Raw genomic sequence first — 27,179 nt, forward strand, 5'->3', positions numbered from 1 at the left:
TGATTTCATGGTTTCTATTTCAAAAACAGCTGTTTGTTGGCTGTAATAAAGAACCGCAGGACTTTTCTTAGATTGCAAATGTTGTCGTGGTAGAGAGAGATAATAGAGACAGAAAGAGAGAGTGTTGAAAGGTTCAGTTCAGCTTTATTCAAGTCTGTCTTGATAAAATCCTGACATATTCGTATGTGCATGGAAACGTGTCTCTGTAACTAACAGTTCCTACTCTCCACGCTGACCCTGAACACATCTGCACTGTCAGAGAGGAGGACGACGTTCATCCTAAGTTAATACGAAGCTTCATCAGTGCTGGAGGGAAACATTCTGCTAGTCTGAAGACGTGTTTTTGATATGTGGAGTATTTGTTCAGTCTGTCTGATGAGATGAAACCGTTTCAGGTCTGAAGCTGTGAGCTGCTACTTTACGCCTCCACCACACTCAGCTGTCACAGCGCCACCAGCTGGCTGATTACATCATGTTCAGGACTAAATCCTGAGAATGAAACTCCTGCCTCAGTGTCCAATCAGATACGAGGCTTTTCTCAGTCTGAGCTCGTCTGTTTCTGTGACACGTTGTGAGTCACGGCTCAGAGTCCAATCAGCAGCATTATATCTGATCTTAGACTGTTAATATGTCACTTTATTAGGTTTTAATATTACTTCGTCTTCTCAGAGGTCTGCTTGCGGAGCTCTGAGGTCACAGATCAGTCAGCTGATGATCACGCAGCGTCCTCCCGCCTCTACAACCTGCACTCCTGAGCTCAACTCGCCAGGTCTGAATCTGGCGTTCTCTGTGCTGAGAAAGGCCGATGAACACGGTTCAGTGTGTTGATCTGCTGACAGAAACGATGAGCGAATGTGTTCCAGACATTTCCTCTGAGATCCTGAAAGCGGCGCGTTGTGGCTAAAATACATAAAGAGCGTTTGCAGCTCAGCAGAAGAGACGCTGAGAGAAAATGTCTGAAGACGTCGCATCATCGTCAGCGTGAATAAAAACACGTTCTACTTCCTGCTGGAACAGACTGAAACTTCAGACCTGAGACTGATGAAACTTCACATCAGCTTCAGATGAACTCTGAACTCTGAACTCTGAACGATGCGTTCAGGGTCGGTATGGAGAGCAGGAACTGATGCAGTGACGACGTACATATGAACAGGTCAGTATGTGTTAATACAGACTTGATAAAACACAAACCTGTCCTTTAACTGTGGTGTGTATATATGTGTGTAAATATGTGTAGTTAATGTGTGTGTGTGTGTGTGTGTGTGTGTGTGTAAATATGTGTAGTTAATGTGTGTGTGTGTGTGTGTGTGTGTGTGTGTGTGTGTGTGTGTGTGTGTGTTGTACACTCAGTCTTTATTTCCCAGTGCGTTCACTGGTCGAGTCCCAGCCAGTCGCTGCTGTCGGCTGGTTTCTGTATGTTTTGTTTCCTCAGTACTCGCTCAGGTTGTGCCATTTGGAGATCTGCCGGCGGGGGTTCTCGCAGACTTCCCGCCAGTGGGAGGCGCCGGAGGGGGCGGGGCTGTGGAGGCCGAGCAGCAGGCGGCCGAGGACTTCGTTCTTGGTGGTGCGGTCGAAGTCGACCACCAGGAACTCGACGGAGATCTCAGGCAGCAGCTCGGGCGGGATGTCGTAGATGAAGGACTCGTTGAAGACCGGGTTCAGCGTGCACTTCTTCACGTGGGTCTTCTTCTTGGCGATGCGCTTGCGGCCGTAGAAGACGTTCACCTTCACGTAGGGGTCTGAACAGAGAAGAAGAAATCACAGGAAGTCATTTTCTGTCACACAACACTGACAGCAGCTGACCAGGTTACCGTCACATTACATCACGTTAATGTTGACATTCATGGTCACATGTCCGAGCGTATATGTACGGCTGAACATACGTGACAGTGTGACGTGTGATTGTGACTCCATGTTCATGAATCTGCTGCTGTAACAGCCTGACCCCCCCACCAGGCCCTTCCTGCTCTCCAGAGGATGAACCTTTTACATATCAATGTCTCCATAATCTTCCCCGTAGCGCCCCCCTCAGGACAAACTGTACATGTTTAGATCCACTGGATGTTTGTTCTGTCCAAGAGGACGTCACATGCAGACAATCATTCATGTCATGTGACATTAAAAACTCGTTAATTCAACGTGGGAGAATATTCAGCTTCTATTAGTTGATTTATAAACGCTGCTGACGTTTATGTCTGTGACTGAAGAACACAGTCAAAGGTTGATCTGAAGAAACTCTGTTACTGTAAAATATTAAGTTTAAAAACTACACAAACTCCCATGATCCTCTGCTGCGGCTCCCGCTGCATGTACTCACTTGCCGACAGGCCGGTGATGTCCATCTTGGGGAGGTGTCGGGCCTTCAGGACGACCACGCTGAGACGATGAGACACCGGCTGGTAGGACAAAGACGCCAGCAGCTCCCCACGAGTCTCACACTGAAAACAGGCACAGACACATTCAGTCTGTACTGCACATTAACTGACACTCTGTAGTCTGTACTGCACATTAACTGACACTCTGCAGTCTGTACTGCACATTAACTGACACACTGTAGTCTGTACTGCACATTAACTGACACATTCAGTCTGTACTGCACATTAACTGACACACTATAGTCTGTACTGTACATTAACTGACACTCTGTCGTCTGTACTGCACATTAACTGACACTCTGTCGTCTGTACTGCACATTAACTGACACTCTGTCGTCTGTACTGCACATTAACTGACATGCTGTAGTCTGTACTGCACATTAACTGACACACTATAGTCTGTACTGTACATTAACTGACACTCTGTCGTCTGTACTGCACATTAACTGACACACTGTAGTCTGTACTGTACATTAACTGACACACTGTCGTCTGTACTGTACATTAACTGACACTCTGTAGTCTGTACTGCACATTAACTGACACTCTGTCGTCTGTACTGCACATTAACTGACACATTCAGTCTGTACTGCACATTAACTGACACTCTGTCGTCTGTACTGCACATTAACTGACACTCTGTAGTCTGTACTGCACATTAACTGACACTCTGTAGTCTGTACTGCCCATTAACTGACACTCTGTCGTCTGTACTGTACATTAACTGACACACTGTCGTCTGTACTGTACATTAACTGACACACATTCAGTCTGTACTGCACATTAACTGACACGCTGTCGTCTCTACTGCACATTAACTGACACTCTGTAGTCTGTACTGCACATTAACTGACACTCTGTCGTCTGTACTGCACATTAACTGACACTCTGTCGTCTGTACTGCACATTAACTGACACTCTGTAGTCTGTACTGCCCATTAACTGACACTCTGTCGTCTGTACTGTACATTAACTGACACACTGTCGTCTGTACTGTACATTAACTGACACACATTCAGTCTGTACTGCACATTAACTGACACTCTGTACTCTGTAGTCTGTACTGCACATTAACTGACACGCTGTCGTCTGTACTTTACATTAACTGACACTCTGTAGTCTGTACTGTACATTAACTGACACTCTGTAGTCTGTACTGCACATTAACTGACACTCTGTAGTCTGTACTGTACATTAACTGACACTCTGTAGTCTGTACTGCACATTAACTGACACTCTGTAGTCTGTACTGCACATTAACTGACGCTGTCGTCTGTACTGCACATTAACTGACACGCTGTCGTCTGTACTGTACATTAACTGACACACTGTAGTCTGTACTGTACATTAACTGACACTGTAGTCTGTACTGTACATTAACTGACACACTGTCGTCTGTACTGCACATTAACTGACACTCTGTAGTCTGTACTGCACATTAACTGACGCTGTCGTCTGTACTGCACATTAACTGACACGCTGTCGTCTGTACTGTACATTAACTGACACTGTAGTCTGTACTGTATATTAACTGACACACTGTCGTCTGTACTGCACATTAACTGACACTCTGTAGTCTGTACTGTACATTAACTGACACACTGTCGTCTGTACTGCACATTAACTGACACTCTGTAGTCTGTACTGCACATTAACTGACACACTGTAGTCTGTACTGCACATTAACTGACACACTGTAGTCTGTACTGTACATTAACTGACACACTGTCGTCTGTACTGCCCATTAACTGACACACTGTAGTCTGTACTGTACATTAACTGAAACACTGTAGTCTGTACTGTACATTAACTGACACACTGTCGTCTGTACTGCCCATTAACTGACACACTGTAGTCTGTACTGTACATTAACTGACACACTGTCGTCTGTACTGCACATTAACTGACACGCTGTCGTCTGTACTGCACATTAACTGACACTCTGTAGTCTGTACTGTACATTAACTGACACACTGTCGTCTGTACTGCACATTAACTGACACTCTGTCGTCTGTACTGCACATTAACTGACATGCTGTAGTCTGTACTGTACATTAACTGACACACTGTCGTCTGTACTGTACATTAACTGACACACTGTCGTCTGTACTGTACATTAACTGACACGCTGTAGTCTGTACTGCACATTAACTGACACTCTGTTGTCTGTACTGCACATTAACTGACACGCTGTCGTCTGTACTGCACATTAACTGACACTGTCATCTGTACTGCCCATTAACTGACACTCTGTAGTCTGTACTGTACATTAACTGACACTCTGTAGTCTGTACTGTACATTAACTGACACACTGTCGTCTGTACTGCACATTAACTGACACTCTGTAGTCTGTACTGTACATTAACTGACACACTGTCGTCTGTACTGCACATTAACTAGTAAACACTGTCGTCTGTACTGCACATTAACTGACACTCTGTCGTCTGTACTGTACATTAACTGACACTCTGTCGTCTGTACTGCACATTAACTGACATGCTGTAGTCTGTACTGTACATTAACTGACACACTGTCGTCTGTACTGTACATTAACTGACACACTGTCGTCTGTACTGTACATTAACTGACACGCTGTAGTCTGTACTGCACATTAACTGACACTCTGTCGTCTGTACTGCACATTAACTGACACGCTGTCGTCTGTACTGCACATTAACTGACACTCTGTCATCTGTACTGTACATTAACTGACACTCTGTAGTCTGTACTGCACATTAACTGACATGCTGTCGTCTGTACTGCACATTAACTGACACTCTGTAGTCTGTACTGTACATTAACTGACACACTGTCGTCTGTACTGCACATTAACTGACACTCTGTCGTCTGTACTGCACATTAACTGACATGCTGTAGTCTGTACTGTACATTAACTGACACACTGTCGTCTGTACTGTACATTAACTGACACACTGTCGTCTGTACTGTACATTAACTGACACGCTGTAGTCTGTGCTGCACATTAACTGACACTCTGTCGTCTGTACTGCACATTAACTGACACGCTGTCGTCTGTACTGCACATTAACTGACACTGTCATCTGTACTGCCCATTAACTGACACTCTGTAGTCTGTACTGTACATTAACTGACACTCTGTAGTCTGTACTGTACATTAACTGACACTGTCGTCTGTACTGCACATTAACTGACACTCTGTAGTCTGTACTGTACATTAACTGACACACTGTCGTCTGTACTGCACATTAACTAGTAAACACTGTCGTCTGTACTGCACATTAACTGACACTCTGTCGTCTGTACTGTACATTAACTGACACTCTGTCGTCTGTACTGCACATTAACTGACATGCTGTAGTCTGTACTGTACATTAACTGACACACTGTCGTCTGTACTGTACATTAACTGACACACTGTCGTCTGTACTGTACATTAACTGACACGCTGTAGTCTGTACTGCACATTAACTGACACTCTGTCGTCTGTACTGCACATTAACTGACACGCTGTCGTCTGTACTGCACATTAACTGACACTCTGTCATCTGTACTGCCCATTAACTGACACTCTGTAGTCTGTACTGTACATTAACTGACACACTGTCGTCTGTACTGCACATTAACTAGTAAACACTGTCGTCTGTACTGCACATTAACTAGTAAACACTGTCGTCTGTACTGCACATTAACTAGTAAACACTGTCTGTACTGCACATTAACTGACACTCTGTAGTCTGTACTGTACATTAACTGACACTCTGTCGTCTGTACTGCACATTAACTGACGCTGTCGTCTGTACTGCACATTAACTGACACGCTGTCGTCTGTACTGTACATTAACTGACACTCTGTAGTCTGTACTGTACATTAACTGACACACTGTAGTCTGTACTGTACATTAACTGACACTGTAGTCTGTACTGTACATTAACTGACACACTGTCGTCTGTACTGCACATTAGCTGACACTCTGTAGTCTGTACTGTACATTAACTGACACACTGTAGTCTGTACTGCACATTAACTGACACACTGTAGTCTGTACTGTACATTAACTGACACACTGTCGTCTGTACTGCCCATTAACTGACACACTGTAGTCTGTACTGTACATTAACTGAAACACTGTAGTCTGTACTGTACATTAACTGACACACTGTCGTCTGTACTGCCCATTAACTGACACACTGTAGTCTGTACTGTACATTAACTGACACACTGTCGTCTGTACTGCACATTAACTGACACGCTGTCGTCTGTACTGCACATTAACTGACACTCTGTAGTCTGTACTGTACATTAACTGACACACTGTCGTCTGTACTGCACATTAACTGACACTCTGTCGTCTGTACTGCACATTAACTGACATGCTGTAGTCTGTACTGTACATTAACTGACACACTGTCGTCTGTACTGTACATTAACTGACACACTGTCGTCTGTACTGTACATTAACTGACACGCTGTAGTCTGTACTGTACATTAACTGACACTCTGTAGTCTGTACTGTACATTAACTGACACACTGTCGTCTGTACTGCACATTAACTGACACTCTGTAGTCTGTACTGTACATTAACTGACACACTGTCGTCTGTACTGCACATTAACTAGTAAACACTGTCGTCTGTACTGCACATTAACTGACACTCTGTCGTCTGTACTGTACATTAACTGACACTCTGTCGTCTGTACTGCACATTAACCGACATGCTGTAGTCTGTACTGTACATTAACTGACACACTGTCGTCTGTACTGTACATTAACTGACACACTGTCGTCTGTACTGCACATTAACTGACACTCTGTCGTCTGTACTGCACATTAACTGACACGCTGTCGTCTGTACTGCACATTAACTGACACTCTGTCATCTGTACTGTACATTAACTGACACTCTGTAGTCTGTACTGCACATTAACTGACACTCTGTCGTCTGTACTGCACATTAACTGACACGCTGTCGTCTGTACTGCACATTAACTGACACTGTCATCTGTACTGCCCATTAACTGACACTCTGTAGTCTGTACTGTACATTAACTGACACTCTAGTCTGTACTGTACATTAACTGACACACTGTCGTCTGTACTGCACATTAACTGACACTCTGTAGTCTGTACTGTACATTAACTGACACACTGTCGTCTGTACTGCACATTAACTAGTAAACACTGTCGTCTGTACTGCACATTAACTGACACTCTGTCGTCTGTACTGTACATTAACTGACACTCTGTCGTCTGTACTGCACATTAACTGACATGCTGTAGTCTGTACTGTACATTAACTGACACACTGTCGTCTGTACTGTACATTAACTGACACACTGTCGTCTGTACTGTACATTAACTGACACGCTGTAGTCTGTACTGCACATTAACTGACACTCTGTCATCTGTACTGCCCATTAACTGACACTCTGTAGTCTGTACTGTACATTAACTGACACACTGTCGTCTGTACTGCACATTAACTAGTAAACACTGTCGTCTGTACTGCACATTAACTAGTAAACACTGTCGTCTGTACTGCACATTAACTAGTAAACACTGTTTGTACTGCACATTAACTGACACTCTGTAGTCTGTACTGTACATTAACTGACACTCTGTCGTCTGTACTGCACATTAACTGACACTCTGTCGTCTGTACTGCACATTAACTAGTAAACACTGTTTGTACTGCACATTAACTGACACTCTGTAGTCTGTACTGTACATTAACTGACACTCTGTCGTCTGTACTGCACATTAACTGACACACTGTCGTCTGTACTGCACATTAACTGACACACTGTCGTCTGTACTGCACATTTACTGACACGCTGTCGTCTGTACTGCACATTAACTGACACACTGTCGTCTGTACTGCACATTAACTGACACTCTGTAGTCTGTACTGTACATTAACTGACACACTGTCGTCTGTACTGCACATTAACTGACATGCTGTCGTCTGTACTGCACATTAACTGACACACTGTCGTCTGTACTGCACATTAACTGACACACTGTCGTCTGTACTGCACATTAACTGACACACTGTAGTCTGTACTGTACATTAACTGACACACTGTCGTCTGTACTGCACATTAACTGACACACTGTCGTCTGTACTGCACATTAACTGACACACTGTCGTCTGTACTGCATTAGTGTTTTTCTCGTCACATTGACTTTTCTGAGTATATTTAAAATCCCTTCAGACACGTTTAAGGTAAATAAAAATATTCATCTTTGAATAACTGGTTTTATAATTATTTTATTATTTTCATGTTAACGACTGACCAGCGAGCTGCAGGTTCAGTGTTTAGTCTGATAACAGTTCCAGTTAAATGTGTTTAACTGCGCGTCGTTTAACAGCGCGTCGTTTAACAGCGCGTCGTTTAACAGCGCGTCGTTTAACAGCGCGTCGTTTAACTGCGCGTCGTTTAACTGCGCGTCGTTTAACAGCGTGTCGTTTAACAGCGTGTCGTTTAACAGCGTGTCGTTTAACTGCGTGTCGTTTAACAGCGTGTCGTTTAACAGCGTGTCGTTTAACTGCGTGTCGTTTAACTGCGCGTCGTTTAACAGCGTGTCGTTTAACTGCATGTTGTTTAACTGCTGCCGTCCAGTCAGCAGAGGAGTCGGATGATATCGCTTTACTTTGTGTTTCAGGGCAGACGAGCACACTGACATGTTTGTGTTCTCATGACGGCTGCATCAGTATAAAGACTATTTTAATGTGTATTAAACCTGATGTACGAATCTAACAGTATTTCATTCATTCACAACAAACTGACGTGACAGCAGCACAAAGAGCTGCTCTGTCAGACGTCTGCAGGACCGTCTACATTCTCCCAAACATCCAACTTTAACCCGATTAAATCTAAACAACAGAGAGACTGTCACTGTGATGTGATTATCCAGGCTGTTGCCATGGTGACACACACAGCGCTGACACCGGCATCAGCAGCGGCAGCAGCAGACTCTGTCAGCATGTTCGTAGTGTTCATCAGCTGATCAGCTTTTCTTCACTATATTTATCATTTATGTATTATTATTAACTCTGTTTAACGCTTCAGTTCAGTCTAACTCTGCTGCTGTGACGGTGAAAGCAGGCGGATCAATGATTGGTCGATTAATCAATTAGCTGATTGACACTCCATTAAACAATTATTTCGATAATCAAATAATCGCTTTAGTCATTTTTCAATCAAAAATCAGCTGGTCTCAGTTTCTCAAATGTGACGATTTGAAGCTTTTCTGAGTCATAAAGTGAATATTTTTGGGTTTCAGACATTTAAAGACTAAAGAACCGTCGTTATTATTACTACTAAACATTTTATAGAAAAATCAATTCATCAGTTCGTTGAGATTAATCCACAGTGAAAATCATCATTAGTTGCAGCAGAGGTTTGATTTAACATTCATTTCAAGATAAACTACGACTGAACTACTGAAGCTTCAGGTTCATCTGCTGAGTTTCTGCAATAAATCTAAATCAGAGCTGCAACGAACCGTCGATCAGTCGATCGACAGAACATTTATTACCGTCTATTTTAATCATCAGTTAATCGCTCCGAGTCTATTTTAATTCCATCTTCACTGGTCTCAGCAAGTCGTCTCTGATGGTCCAGAATGCTGCTGCAGGCTGTGAACCAGGTCCAGCAGCTGGTCTTTACTTTGTCTTCCCATGAGGTTTAGGATTCATTTTAAGGTTCTTGTCATCAGGTTTCGAGGATGTTCTCAGGTGTCTCAGGTGCATGGACAGACACCTGAGAACATCAGTGATCCATCTCTGTATCACCAGTAGGACCTGCTGGCCGTCCTTCGCTCTCCACTGTGAACTAACGGTGATCGTTGAGGCTTCAACGCTTTTAAAAAACAATTAAAGATCCAACTTTTTAAATTGGCCTTTGTCTCACGTTGAGTTGTGTGTGAAGTGAAGTGATGGTTTGTTTGTTTGTTCTTGAGGTCTCCTGCTGCCTGTGTTTTAGTTTTATGTTGACTTATTGTTCTTATTGTTCTGTGTTTCTAAGGTCTTAATTTTAACTTTTCTTCCTGTGAAGCACTTTGTGAATTTTATCTCTGTGAAAGCTGCTACATTAAATAAACTTATAGATATGACTTATTATTATAGAGCCAGTGTTTGGTTTGTCCATTCTGGGCCACTGTAGAAACATGGCGGTGCAACATGGCGGCGCTGTGGAAGAGGCCCCGCCCCCTCTGTAGATATAAAGGCTCATTCTAAGGTAAGGAAAACACAACAATTCTTATTCTCAGGTCATTATACACTAATTAAAACATACTAATGAATATCATATAAACTCTACAGACTGAACCTTTAAGTTCTCAGTGACTGATTTACAGGATCAGTTTTCATTAAACTTGTTTTATCTAATAAACACTTTAGTCATGTGTAAACAGGAAGTGACTGTAGCATCACTGTGTCAGTAATAGTTTTGGCCAATGAACAATTGTTTATATTTTTCAAAATAAAAGACCAAAATGCTATTTCTACCTTTCTTTTTTTTTGCTGTAGCAAAAACCGTGACCCCAAAACCAAGGCGCAGGTAGTTTTAGTGGCCTAAACATAAAGTGAACAGATATCTCTGTGACTTTGTTTTATACCTGCAGAAATATGTGTTTTACGTTTAATAGTATTCATGCAGTTTACTGCACCTAAAACTAATCTGTGCACCGTTACACCCCTGCTAAATATTTAGCCACAACTCATCTCTATGTAATAGTTAGTTTGATGAGTAATGTGTAAATCTGAACTTAGTAAACTGATGTTATAACAAGAAGCTGCTGCAGTCTGATCTGTTCATCATCATCAAATCACCGATATATCTGATATCTGTCAATATCTGCAGGAAGTGTTCTGTTCAGACCTGCAGCACAGTTCCTCATACTGGAGCTGCTGGTTTTAACACAGCACTAAACTGGTTTGAATCATACTTAAAGAACGGCAACTACATGTGGAGTTCCCCAAGGCTCCATACTGGGGCTGTTCAACATCTGTATGCTGCCACCAGCTCAGACTGATTATATCAGCAGGGGATTATAATCTCATATGAGCACTGAGTCAGTGACTGACTAAATCAATGAATGGAAGTGCCAACATGTCCTCCAGTTAAACAAAGAATGATTAAAATCAGCTTCAGTCGCTCACGTTAAAAACCACAAACCGAGCCAGACATCCTGATGGACTCAGACATTTCAACACGTTAAAGGGGACATACGATGCTTTTCCTTATTTTCAGTCAGATGTTCATGTTAAAAGTGAGTTAGTCATGATAACGTATGTATCAGTGATCCCTGCCAGCAGGAAGCAGCAGCTCTGCTCTGAACGTTCACTTTACAACAGTTCATGATGTCGGCTGGTGACGGATTTCTTTCTATGGTCGTCTGCTCTGCACGCCGAGCCACGACTCCGTTACACAGCGGGGCTAAATCAGTAGTTTACCTGTTGGAGGTGTGCTGGTCGTCTGCAGCTCTTCATCAAACATCATTCTGCTCGTACTCTTCCTCCCTGTTTTATTTATAACTGATCCGCTCAACAAACAGCTCAAATATCTCCACTACCAAAGCTACCAAAGCTCCGCTAATTCACTGAGAAACATGTTTTATTTCCTGTGAATTCTTCACAATAAAAGTCTCCTGTTATTTAGTCATTTAAAAGCTTTTAATATAAAGCAGTAAAACAGGAAATGTTGGGTTTACATCAGCGGTAATTTAACATGACTCTGATAGGCTGCCCCTCGTAGACTTCCTGAAGCTGACCAATCAGAACAGAGCGGGCTCATCAGGAGGCGGGGCTTAAAGAGACAGGAGCTAAAACGGCCTGTTTCAGACAGAGGCTGAACTGAGGGGCTGCATAAAGGACCAGTAGAAGATCAATAATCAGTTTTTAACTGTGTATCGTGTCCCAGAATATAAATAGAGCTGGAAATGAGCAGAATTGATAATTACAAAGTCACCTTCAGGATATATCAACGATTAGGGGACTATTAGACTCGACTATTATAACCGTCCTCACTAAGACCAGGAGACTGGATCAGGTCTGGATTTCCCTGTCAGTTTATAAATCACTGAATGGTTTCTGATCTGCTGCTGCGTCATGAAGCGTCCGGACCCCTCAGGTGTTCTGGGACAGGTCTGGACCCCTCAGGTGTTCTGGGACAGGTCTGGACCCCTCAGGTGTTCTGGGACAGGTCTGCACCCCTCAGATGTTCTGGGACGGGTCCAGACCCCTCAGGTGTTCTGGGACAGGTCCGGACCCCTCAGGTGTTCTGGGACAGGTCTGGACCCCTCAGGTGTTCTGGGACAGGTCTGCACCCCTCAGATGTTCTGGGACGGGTCCAGACCCCTCAGGTGTTCTGGGACAGGTCCGGACCCCTCAGGTGTTCTGGGACAGGTCTGGACCCCTCAGGTGTTCTGGGACAGGTCTGCACCCCTCAGATGTTCTGGGACGGGTCCAGACCCCTCAGGTGTTCTGGGACAGGTCCGGACCCCTCAGGTGTTCTGGGACAGGTCTGGACCCCTCAGGTGTTCTGGGACAGGTCTGCACCCCTCAGATGTTCTGGGACGGGTCCAGACCCCTCAGGTGTTCTGGGACAGGTCCGGACCCCTCAGGTGTTCTGGGACAGGTCTGGACCCCTCAGGTGTTCTGGGACAGGTCTGCACCCCTCAGATGTTCTGGGACGGGTCCAGACCCCTCAGGTGTTCTGGGACAGGTCCGGACCCCTCAGGTGTTCTGGGACAGGTCTGGACCCCTCAGGTGTTCTGGGACAGGTCTGCACCCCTCAGATGTTCTGGGACGGGTCCAGACCCCTCAGGTGTTCTGGGACAGGTCCGGACCCCTCAGGTGTTCTGGGACAGGTCTGGACCCCTCAGGTGTTCTGGGACAGGTCTGCACCCCTCAGATGTTCTGGGACGGGTCCAGACCCCTCAGGTGTTCTGGGACAGGTCCGGACCCCTCAGGTGTTCTGGGACAGGTCTGGACCCCTCAGGTGTTCTGGGACAGGTCTGCACCCCTCAGATGTTCTGGGACGGGTCCAGACCCCTCAGGTGTTCTGGGACAGGTCCGGACCCCTCAGGTGTTCTGGGACAGGTCTGGACCCCTCAGGTGTTCTGGGACAGGTCCGGACCCCTCAGGTGTTCTGGGACAGGTCCGGACCCCTCAGGTGTTCTGGTACAGGTCCGGACCTCTCAGGTGTTCTGGGACAGGTCTGCTTTCTGTCCAAACTGCAGCTGGAGGAGCAGCGTTCAGTTTCTCTGCTGCACAGATCTGAACAGAAGCTGCAACTCTCAGCTGACGGCTGTTTGCCTTTTATTAAAGTCGACTTTTATTCTCTTGTTCTGTTGGTCTCATGTTTATTTCACTAAAACTCTTTTTAATCATATTTATTTATTATTTTGGGTTATTATGTTTATAACATCTCGTGTTGTGTTTAACTTGACAGTACAAATGAACATCTTTCTAACACACCTCTAGATTAACGTTCGTCGGTAAGCCCCTCCCCCTCCTCACCTGCATGTTCCTCTTGGTGATCTGCTGACTCAGGTGGACTCGGCCCGTGCTCGGGTCCACGCCCTTCAGAGGCACCACCGCCTCCCCGATGACGTCATCGCGGGCGAAGCGGTCAAAGCTGAGGACCAGGAAGTGCAGGGTGAGCTCGGGCAGCGAGCTGTAGGCCACCCCGTAAAAGGTGAAGGTCTCGTCGAACAGCGGGTCCAGGGTCTTCCTCAGCACGCGGGTCTTGACGCGGTGCTTCTTCTCCGGCAGGATGGTCATCTTCACGTAGGGGTCGGAGCTGCCCGCCTGCTCGTCCATAGCGGGGAGGCCTCGGGCCCCGACGATGGTGACCACCAGGGCCTTCTTGGGGAAGTTGTAGTCCACGGTGAGGCTGACGGCGCCCAGGCTGGGCTCGGGCTCGGGCTCGGAGGAGGCGGGGGTGAAGGGCGAGGCGGTCTTGCTGCTGGTCTGGCTGCTGCTGGCAGAGCTGCTGTCCAGGCAGCAGTAGTCGGCGCGGACCGGCAGCGCCCGCTCCAACCGCGCCTGGTTGTGGGCGGGGCCGGGGCCGGCGGGGGGCACCAGGTGACTCATCTGCAGCTGGCCCGGGACATCCAGGATATTGTTTTCAGCGTCCACCAGCACCATGCCTCTGCCCGCGGCACCGGCGCCGCCTCGCTCTCCGTCACGGTCGGAGCGGTCGGCACGCCGGATGCCGCGGACGATCCTCTTGCTGCCGCTGAGGGATTCTGGGTAAATGCTGATGCCTTTCAGCATGTGGATGAACTTGTAGGGCGGGTCCTCGGCGTCGCAGTAACGATCGCCGTGCAGCTTGTAGCGTCCAGAGATGCGAAGGTAACGGCGCTGACAGAAAGACCAGAGAAGAACCAGAACCACCACGACCAGAACCAGAACACCCGCTCCCAGGAAGCCCGCCAGGACGGGAGACATGGCTGACAGACAGAGACAGGAAGCGTTAGAAACACAAACACCCGCATCAGTTCATCATGATGGACGTTTTCAACACTGACGTCAGACTCTGTTTTATATCTTTATTAGACAAAAAACCTCTGAAGACGTTAGAAACGAATTAATCAATCAGCTGATCTTGTAAATAATCAGCAGATTAATCAATAATTAAAATACCGTAAGTTTAAGGCCCAGAAACATAGTTGGAGTTATTTTGATCAGTGTATGATGCAGTGACATCATCTTGAGTCATGCTGACATCGCTGTGATGTCACCAGCTATCTATATCTGAGAGAGATAACGTGTTTATTTTGTGTTTAAAGTGGTTCAAAAGATGCTGAAACACACTTTTCACTGGCTTTGTTAGTGTGTAAACAGGATGTAGAGTAAAAACAAACATGGAGGACAAACGTTTAACTTCCGTTAATCCTGCAGAGACTCAGAGTCTCTACTACAAATCCCATCGTGTCAAATCTTCATCTGAAAAGTAACTAAAGCTGTCAAATAAATGTAGTGGAGTAGAAAGTACAATATTTCTCTCTGACATGTAGAAAGTAGCATCACATGGAAATACTCAAGTAAAGTACAAGTACCTCAAAACTGTACTTAAATACTGTACTTGAGTAAATGTACTCTGTTAGTTTCCATCACTGGATCTGAAAAGGTTACATCATAGTTAAAAGCAGTGATGTCATCACAGCGAGCGTCCTGAGAAACATCCGGGGGGGGGGGGACAGAGACGTATTGTTGTCCACACACTCACACTCACACACACTCACACACACACACACACACTCACACGCACACACACACTCACACACACACTCACACTCACACGCACACACACTCACACACACACACACACACTCACACTCACACTCACACGCACACACACTCACACACACACACGCACACACACACTCACACACACACTCACACTCACACACACACACGCACACACACACTCACACACACACTCACACACACACACACACTCACACTCACACTCACACACACACTCATACAGGCACTGCTACACTCATGAGGACCGTAAAGTCTTCACCTTTATAGACGTGAGGAGCTCCTCACTTTATAAAAACTTTATTTACGTCTTCATAGCTACAAATATAATTATAACTTGATATTAAAATGTCTTCACTTTGCACAAAAATACAGTTTTCAGTGATTCTGCCTCCCAACGTCTCAGACTTTCTGCTTTTCTCTGTTTTTAATGCTTATAAATCGAATATTTTTGGAGTTTTTCTTCTTGCACTTCTTGGATATTTTATAGACTCTGGATTTTACAGAAGACGATAGTTCTAACTACAGCTGTAACTAAGGATTACTTTCATTATTGATCAGTCATTTGGTCCATAAAGTGGATCAGTGTTTCCCAAGACGACGTCCTAAAACGACCACAGCAAAGATCTTCAGTTTACTGTCAAAGAGACTAAAGAAACCAGAAAATATTCACAGTTATGAAGCTGGAACCTTCTTCTTAAAAAATGACTCAAAACGATTAATCAATGATCTAAATAGTTGGTGATTAATTGAATAGTTGTCAGCTGATTGATTTATTGACTAATCGTTGCAGCTCTAGTTCTAACTGTAATCTTTCTGATAGTGACTCTGTCCATATTGATCACATTTATTAAACAATTGTAATTATTTTCCTGTCAGCTTCGTTTACACAATTAATTATCATTATTAATTTATTGACACAGAAACAGCTGATGAGATGCAGTAAATCACATTCAGACTCCTGCAGAGCTTCTTTCCTTCCTGTTGTTGTCGGCTTTCATTCACTCCATCAGATGATGTCATGTTTTGGAAAGTGGTGAGAGCAGCTGAGCTCGCTGCCTAGCAACACACATGCACACACACACACACACACACGCACACACACACACACACACACACACACACACACCCCCGAACACACACACACACACACCCGCACACACACACACACACACGCATACACACACATACACACACACACACAGCAGTGTATTGCAAGCCCGGCAGCCTGCGGAGCATCAGGGATTCTTTACAAAATGTATTTTAAGATATTTTCTGAACTTAACTTAAAGTCATATAAGTAGCGTAGCGTGCAGTTGAGAGAGAGAGCAAGTGTGTGACGTGAGGCTGCAGCGAGCTGAACAACCCACCAACCAGCTGCTGCTAACAGCTGCTCGCTAACAGCTGCCCGCTAACAGCTGCCCGCTAACAGCTGTGTGTGTTTACAGCAGAGAGCAGGAGGGAGGACAGGCGTCTCTCTCTGCTGCTGCTGCAGACGCTCAGCAGACACTTTAGCTGATAAATGTAGCGTCCATCGTCAGACAAAGTATTGATGAAACACAATATTTTTAAAAAATTTGAGTTTTTATTTGATGAACGTGGCGCTGATATGCAAAAATGAACTAAATGGGTTTTGTGTTTATAATAAAAACAAAACGACAGTGGGGGTGGTGGCCAAGTAATCTATGCCCCAACACCTACAACGCCACGAACACCGATAACACGATAACACCGATAACACCGATAACACGATAACACCGCTAACACGATAACACCGCTAACACTGCTAACACGATAACACCGATAACACGATAACACCGCTAACACTGCTAACACGATAACACCGATAACACGATAACACCGCTAACACTGCTAACACGATAACACCACTAACACCAATGACACCACTAACACCTGTAACACCAATAACAAAATAACACCGATAACACCGCTAACACGATAACACCACTAACACCTGTAACACCAATAACAAAATAACACCGATAACACCGCTAACACGATAACACCACTAACACCTGTAACACCAATAACAAAATAACACCGATAACACCGCTAACACGATAACACCACTAACACCTGTAACACCAGTAACACTGCTACCAATACTGATGTAATACTGATAATATTACTGATGTAATACTGATATAATACTGATAATATTACTGATGTAATACTGACATAATACTGACGTAATACTGATGTAATACTGATATAATACTGACGTAATACTGATGTAATACTGATGTAATACTGATATAATACTGATGTAATATTGATATAATACTGATGTAATACTGATGTAATACTGATGTAATATTGATATAATACTGATATAATACTGATGTAATACTGATATAATACTGATGTAATACTGATGTAATACTGATATAATACTGATGTAATACTGATATAATACTGATGTAATATTGATATAATACTGATGTAATACTGATGTAATATTGATACAATACTGATGTAATACTGATATAATACTGATGTAATACTGATGTAATATTGATATAATACTGATATAATACTGATGTAATACTGATGTAATACTGATGTAATACTGATATAATACTGATGTAATATTGATGTAATACTGATGTAATACTGATATAATACTGATAATAATATTGATATAATACTGATATAACACTGATATAATACTGATGTAATACTGATGTAATACTGATAATAATATTGATATAATACTGATATAACACTGATATAATACTGATGTAATACTGATATAATACTGATAATAATATTGATATAATACTGATATAACACTGATATAATACTGATGTAATACTGATATAATACTGATAATAATATTGATATAATACTGATATAACACTGATATAATACTGATGTAATACTGATGTAATACTGATATAATACTGATAATAATATTGATATAATACTGATGTAATACTGATATAATACTGATAATAATATTGATAAAATACTGATATAACACTGATATAATACTGATGTAATACTGATATAACACTGATATAACACTGATGTAATACTGATACAATACTGATGTAATACTGATATAATACTGATGTAATACTTATGTAATACTGATGTAATACTGATGTAATACGGATATAATACTGATGTAATATTGATATAATACTGATGTAATACTGATGTAATACTGATATAATACTGATGTAATACTGATATAATACTGATATAATACTGATGTAATACTGATGTAATACGGATGTAATACGGATATAATACTGATGATGTAATACTGATGTAATACTGATGTAATACTGATAATAATATTGATATAATACTGATAATAATATTGATATAATACTGATAATAATATTGATATAATACTGATGTAATACTGATATAATACTGATAATAATATTGATATAATACTGATATAACACTGATGTAATACGGATATAATACTGATGTAATACTGATATAATACTGATGTAATACTGATGTAATACTGATATAATACTGATGTAATACTGATAATAATATTGATATAATACTGATAATAATATTGATATAATACTGATAATAATATTGATATAATACTGATGTAATACTGATATAATACTGATAATAATATTGATATAATACTGATATAACACTGATGTAATACTGATATAATACTGATGTAACACTGATATAAAACTGATAATAATACTGATATAATACTGATATTATACTGATGTAATACTGATGTAATACTGATGTAATACTGATATAATACTGATAATAATATTGATATAATACTGATAATAATATTGATATAATACTGATGTAATACTGATATAATACTGATAATAACACTGATATAATACTGATGTAATACTGATGTAATACTGATAATAACACTGATAACAACACTGATGTAATACTGATGTAATACTGATGTAATACTGATAATAACACTGATGTAATACCAATGTAATACTGATGTAATATTGATATAATACTGATATAATACTGATGTAATACTGATATAATACTGATGTAATACTGATGTAATACTGATATAATACTGATGTAATACTGATATAATACTGATGTAATATTGATATAATACTGATGTAATACTGATATAATACTGATGTAATACTGATGTAATACTGATGTAATACTGATATAATACTGATGTAATACTGATAATAATATTGATATAATACTGATAATAATATTGATATAATACTGATAATAATATTGATATAATACTGATGTAATACTGATATAATACTGATAATAATATTGATATAATACTGATATAACACTGATATAATACTGATGTAATACTGATGTAATACTGATATAATACTGATAATAATATTGATATGATACTGATGTAATACTGATATAATACTGATAATAATATTGATATAATACTGATATAACACTGATATAATACTGATGTAATACTGATGTAATACTGATATAACACTGATATAACACTGATGTAATACTGATACAATACTGATGTAATACTGATATAATACTGATGTAATACTGATGTAATACTGATGTAATACGGATATGATACTGATGTAATATTGATATAATACTGATGTAATACTGATATAATACTGATGTAATACTGATATAATACTGATATAATACTGATGTAATACTGATATAATACTGATATAATACTGATGTAATACTGATGTAATACTGATATAATACTGATGTAATACTGATGTAATACTGATATAATACTGATGTAATACTGATAATAATATTGATATAATACTGATAATAATATTGATATAATACTGATAATAATATTGATATAATACTGATGTAATACTGATATAATACTGATGTAATACTGATGTAATACTGATATAATACTGATGTAATACTGATAATAATATTGATATAATACTGATAATAATATTGATATAATACTGATAATAATATTGATATAATACTGATGTAATACTGATATAATACTGATAATAACACTGATATAATACTGATGTAATACTGATATAATACTGATAATAACACTGATAACAACACTGATGTAATACCGATGTAATACTGATGTAATACTGATAATAACACTGATGTAATACCGATGTAATACTGATGTAATAAGGATATAATACTGATAATAACACTGATAATAACACTGATGTAATACTGATATAATACTGATAATAACACTGATGTAATACTGATGTAATACTGATAATAACACTGATATAATACTAATGTAATACTGATGTAATACTGATATAACACTGATATAACACTGATATAATACTGATAATAACACTGATAATAACACTGATGTAATACTGATATAATACTGATAATAACACTGATATAATACTGATGTAATACTGATGTAATACTGATATAACACTGATATAACACTGATGTAATACTGATATAATACTGATGTAATACTGATAATAATACTGATAATAATATTGATATAATACTGATAATAATATTGATATAATACTGATATAACACTGATATAACACTGATGTAATACTGATATAATACTGATGTAATACTGATAATAATACTGATAATAATACTGATATAATACTGATAATATTGATATAATACTGATAATAATATTGATATAATACTGATATAATACTGATAATAATATTGATATAATACTGATAATAATGATATAATACTGATGTAATACTGATATAATACTGATAATAATATTGATATAATACTGATGTAATACTGATATAATACTGATAATAACACTGATAACAACACTGATGTAATACTGATGTAATACTGATAATAACACTGATATAATACTGATGTAATACTGATAATAACACTGATATAATACTGATGTAATACTGATATAATACTGATGTAATACTGATATAATACTGATATAATACTGATGTAATACTGATATAATACTGATGTAATACTGATGTAATACTGATGTAATACTGATAATAACAGTGAGATAACACTGATATAATACTGATGTAATACTGATATAATACTGATGTAATACTGATGTAATACTGATAATAATACTGATATAATACTGATGTAATACTGATGTAATACTGATAATAACACTGATATAATACTGATGTAATACTGATGTAATACTGATAATAACACTGATATAATACCGATGTAATACTGATATAATACTGATAATAACATTGATAATAACACTGATGTAATACTGATATAATACTGATAATAACACTGATGTAATACTGATGTAATACTGATAATAACAGTGATATAATACTGATGTAATACTGATATAATACTGATGTAATACTGATGTAATACTGATATAACACTGATATAACACTGATGTAATACTGATATAATACTGATGTAATACTGATAATAATACTGATAATAATATTGATATAATACTGATAATAATATTGATATAATACTGATATAATACTGATAATAATATTGATATAATACTGATAATAATATTGATATAATACTGATATAATACTGATATAATACTGATGTAATACTGATATAATACTGATAATAATATTGATATAATACTGATAATAATATTGATATAATACTGATGTAATACTGATATAATACTGATAATAATATTGATATAATACTGATGTAATACTGATATAATACTGATAATAACACTGATAACAACACTGATGTAATACTGATGTAATACTGATAATAACACTGATATAATACCGATGTAATACTGATGTAATACTGATATAATACTGATAATAACACTGATAATAACACTGATGTAATACTGATATAATACTGATGTAATACTGATATAATACTGATGTAATACTGATATAATACTGATGTAATACTGATGTAATACTGATGTAATACTGATAATAACAGTGAGATAACACTGATGTAATACTGATGTAATACTGATAATAATACTTATATAATACTGATGTAATACTGATGTAATACTGATAATAACACTGATATAATACTGATGTAATACTGATGTAATACTGATGTAACACTGATATAATACTGGTGTAATACTGATAATAACACTGATATAATACTGATGTAATACTGATGTAATACTGATAATAATACTGATATAATACTGATATAATACTGATATAATACTGATGTAATATTGATATAATACTAATGTAATACTGATAATAACACTGATGTAATACTGATAATAACACTGATGTAATACTGATAATAACACTGATGTAATACTGATAATAATACTGATAATAATACTGATGTAATACTGATATAATACTGATGTGATACTGATAATAACACTGATGTAATACTGATATAATACTGGTAATAATATTGATATAATACTGATAATAATACTGATAATAATACTGATATAATACTGATGTAATACTGATATAATACTGATAATAATACTGATATAATACTGATGTAATACTGATGTTATACTGATAATAATACTGATATAATACTGATGTAATACTGATATAATACTGATAATAATACTGATATAATACTGATGTAATACTGATGTAATACTGATAATAACACTGATGTAATACTGATAATAATATTGATATAATACTGATGTAATACTGATAATAATATTGATATAATACTGATAATAATATTGATATGATACTGATGTAATACTGATATAATACTGATAATAATATTGATATAATACTGATAATAATCTTGATATAATACTGATGTAATACTGATATAATACTGATAATAATACTGATATAATACGGATGTAATACTGATGTAATACTGATAATAATACTGATAATAACACTGATGTAATACTGATAATAATATTGATATAATACTGATGTAATACTTATAATAATATTGATATAATACTGATGTAATACTGATGTAATACTGATAATAACACTGATGTAATACTGATAATAATATTGATATAATACTGATGTAATACTGATATAATACTGATATAATACTGATAATAATCTTGATATAATACTGATGTAATACTGATATAATACTGATAATAATACTGATAATAACACTGATGTAATACTGATAATAATATTGATATAATACTGATGTAATACTTATAATAATATTGATATAATACTGATGTAATACTGATGTAATACTGATAATAACACTGATGTAATACTGATAATAATATTGATATAATACTGATGTAATACTTATAATAATACTGATATAATACTGATGTAATACTGATGTAATACTGATAATAATATTGATGTAATACTGATATAATACTGATAATAATATTGATATAATACTGATAATAATATTGATATAATACTGATGTAATACTGATAATAATACTGATGTAATACTGATGTAATACTGATATAATACTGATATAATACTTATATAATACTGATAATAATATTGATATAATACTGATAATAATACTGATAATAATATTGATATAATACTGATGTAATACTGATATAATACTTATATAATACTGATAATAATATTGATATAACACTGATAATAATAACACTGATAATAATACTGATGTAATACTGATAATAATATTGATATAATACTGATAATAATAACACTGATAATAATACTGATGTAATACTGATAATAATATTGATATAATACTGATAATAATACTGATACTGATACTGATACTGATATTGATATGTTGTTGTGAAGAGTACAGCCAGCCAGCAGAAACCAGAGTCACATCTCTTTTATGTGTGAACACGTTAGTCCAGTGAAGCTGATTCTGGTTCTGATTCTTCAGGTTTGTTCTTGTTTCTGCAGCAGCTGCATCACTGAAAACTGCGTTAAAGTGTCTTTAATATTAAAATCTGCAGCAAACACAGAGCTCACGGCTGTGCAGAGCTTTCTATTTGTCTTATTGATTATTGCTACTTTGTATGACTGCATGTGTCCAATCAGTGTTATTAATCAGTGTTATTAATCAGTTATTAATCAGTGTTATTAATCACCACCTGCAACTAACCATCATTCTCATTATCTGTTAGTCTGATGATTATTGATTGATTAAACATTTTATTTCCCTTTGGGATTAATAAAGTATCTCTCTATCACTTTGTTAATAAAATGTCAGAATTTTTTAAAAATAATTATTTAGAGCCTGCAGTGATGTCTTGTTTTTTGTCCAATCAACAAATCCTAAGTTTCCCGTCATGAATGATATGAGGAGCTGCAACCAGCAACGGTTCAAAAGACTCAACGATTATTCAATTATCCAAATAACTGCTGATTCATTTTCTGTTAATTAACTAATCAAATGACTTGATTAATGATTACAGCGGCAGATACAGACTGTGTTGCTGCTGCTGTTGTTTTACAGCATCTCTGGTTTCGCAACATCTGGCCAGAGGTGCAGCTGGCGTCTCCTCATCGATCATTAATGAAACGCTGCACCTGTAAACCGGCAACAGCCAATCAGATCGCTGCTCCATGTTCACCTTGACTGACAGGTGAAGGTGATGCTGTGAAATAACAAATAATAAAAAATCACCTGCATTAAACTGGTCAGGATGACGTCACTCATTGTTTCATAATAGTTTTGAAGGTTTATTGATCTGATCGGTTTGATCAGCGTGTTTGGGTTTCAGGCTGTCGGAGGCGTCTCAGGTCACGTTTCAGAATGAACAACAGTCCATGAAAATAATCTGGAGTTGGTCCTAATTTTTTCCACTTATTGATGTGATTATGTCTTTTATTGGTTTAGATTTAGAGGAACAGCTGTCTGGTCATCAGCATGTTGTTGTTGTTGTTGTTGTTGTTGTTGTTGTTGTTTGTCTGTTTGAAGAAAATATTCTGTTGTCAACAGTAACACAAAGACAACAATAATAATAATAAATATCTGCAGGTGTCGCCGGGTACAGACATGACGTCACCCGATACCCACCCTGACTGGCACGCGCACGCACACTGAGGCCCACGAGAAGCAGACGGTGCGTCGGAGCGCGAGAGCGCGCTGCTCGCCGCCCTGTCGAGGTGTTATTTTGATTTATTTTGATTTATTTTGATTTGTTCACATTAATCTGAGCAGTCAGTTCATGTAAAGTTGAAACTTCACCTCCTGCTGTGTTACTGAATCTAAACAGGTTGATATTTGAACATATTAATATCGATTCCAGTCTCTCTGCCTCCAAATATGAAGCTTTAAAAGGATTTCAACAACAACAACAATAACAATAATAATAATAATAACAACAATAATAATAATAACGTCGATGAACGACAGTCTGAGAGCGTTTTATATCTGAAATGTCTGCAGAGATTAATAAGAGCGAATAAAAGAAGGAATCGCGGGTGTTGGCTTCATTAACTGGGTGTTGACTCCCCGTGAAGATGACGCCGGACCTACTGTAACCCTGACCGGAGCAGACCGGACCGGACCGGACCGGAGCGGGCCGGGCCGGGCGTTTTGGCCCGGGCTCGCGCCGCTGCCGGCGGCTGCAGAGGGAGAAGAAGCGGCCTGGCTCTCACCGTAGGAGGGTCGCAGCTCGGTGATGTCCGCCATTTTGTGACTGTGGGCAGGATGCGTCCTGACCGCGCGGAGAGCAGCAGAGAGATGAGAGGACACCGACGATCCACCGACGATCCACCGACGATCCACCGGCCGGTTACTTCACTTCCATACAGAACCGACCGCGGGAGAATCACCGAAAAGATGCCGCTGATCCGGAGGTGCAGCCCGCAGAGGTCCGCTCGGTGTGTCGGTGAGTCGGTGTCCGCGCGCTGCGCAGTGAGGATGCTCGCGCTCGGATGCAGGGAGGCTGCGCGGAGGAGCTGCGATGAGACTGAACGAAGATCGTCTATGATGGAGATGAGTCACTCTGCAGGAAAAGACAAACCGGCCGCTGGGTTCTGCTGGGAGGAAACCAGCGCTGCAACTGGAGATTCTTCTCTTTACTGGTCTTCATTTACAGTTCACGGATTATTCGTTTGGTCCTTAAAATGTCAGCAAATAGTGAAAAATGTGCATCCATCCATGTCCCCTGTTCCCAGAGCCCGTAGTGACGTCAGAGTCTCTTGTTTTGTTAATCTGTTTAATTAACACACAGGAGAGAGAACATCAGGAAATACTCACATCTGGGAAGCACGTGATTAAATGATTCACAAAACAGCTGCTGATTAATTTTCTTTTGATCGATTAATTAATTGATTGTTGCAGCTGTACTTACAGACTTTATAAGTCAGCAGTAAATTTAAACATGAATGCAAGTGAATCACTTCCTGGATCGATCAAAGAATTAGATTAATCGGTTGACTAATCAATGAATCATTTCAGCTCTTTTCTGTCAGAAAGGAGGTTTTAGATGCTGATAAAGAGGAACTTTGTTTTCACCACACGTCCCGTTGTTGGTTAAGACATTTTTTCTCAATTTAATTATTAACAGCAATTAATCGATTATCAATTATGCACTGACGTCATAAACCCGAAGATATAAAATCATGTCGCACTGTTGTCTGCAGTCTGACATCTGTGGTTTCCCAGAAATGCGAGCAGAGTGAGA

The 27,179-nt window shown here is 39.1% G+C and overlaps 1 protein-coding gene across 1 annotated transcript; it reads right to left on the bottom strand.

Moving 5' to 3' along the window:
* syt11b (synaptotagmin XIb) lies at positions 1 to 26,522 on the bottom strand. The gene is made up of 4 exons (XM_067600215.1): positions 26,149 to 26,522; positions 13,885 to 14,819; positions 2,318 to 2,438; positions 1 to 1,739 (listed from the first exon to the last, which is right to left on the bottom strand). The coding sequence occupies exons 1-4, from the start codon at positions 26,180 to 26,182 to the stop codon at positions 1,429 to 1,431; spliced, it is 1,401 nt and encodes a 466-aa protein (XP_067456316.1). The 5' UTR covers positions 26,183 to 26,522; the 3' UTR covers positions 1 to 1,428.
* Between the last annotated feature and the right edge of the window lie 657 nt (positions 26,523 to 27,179).

This window comes from Thunnus thynnus, chromosome 10 (assembly GCF_963924715.1).
Source record: "Thunnus thynnus chromosome 10, fThuThy2.1, whole genome shotgun sequence".
In the NCBI taxonomy this organism is placed as follows: Eukaryota; Metazoa; Chordata; class Actinopteri; order Scombriformes; family Scombridae; genus Thunnus; species Thunnus thynnus.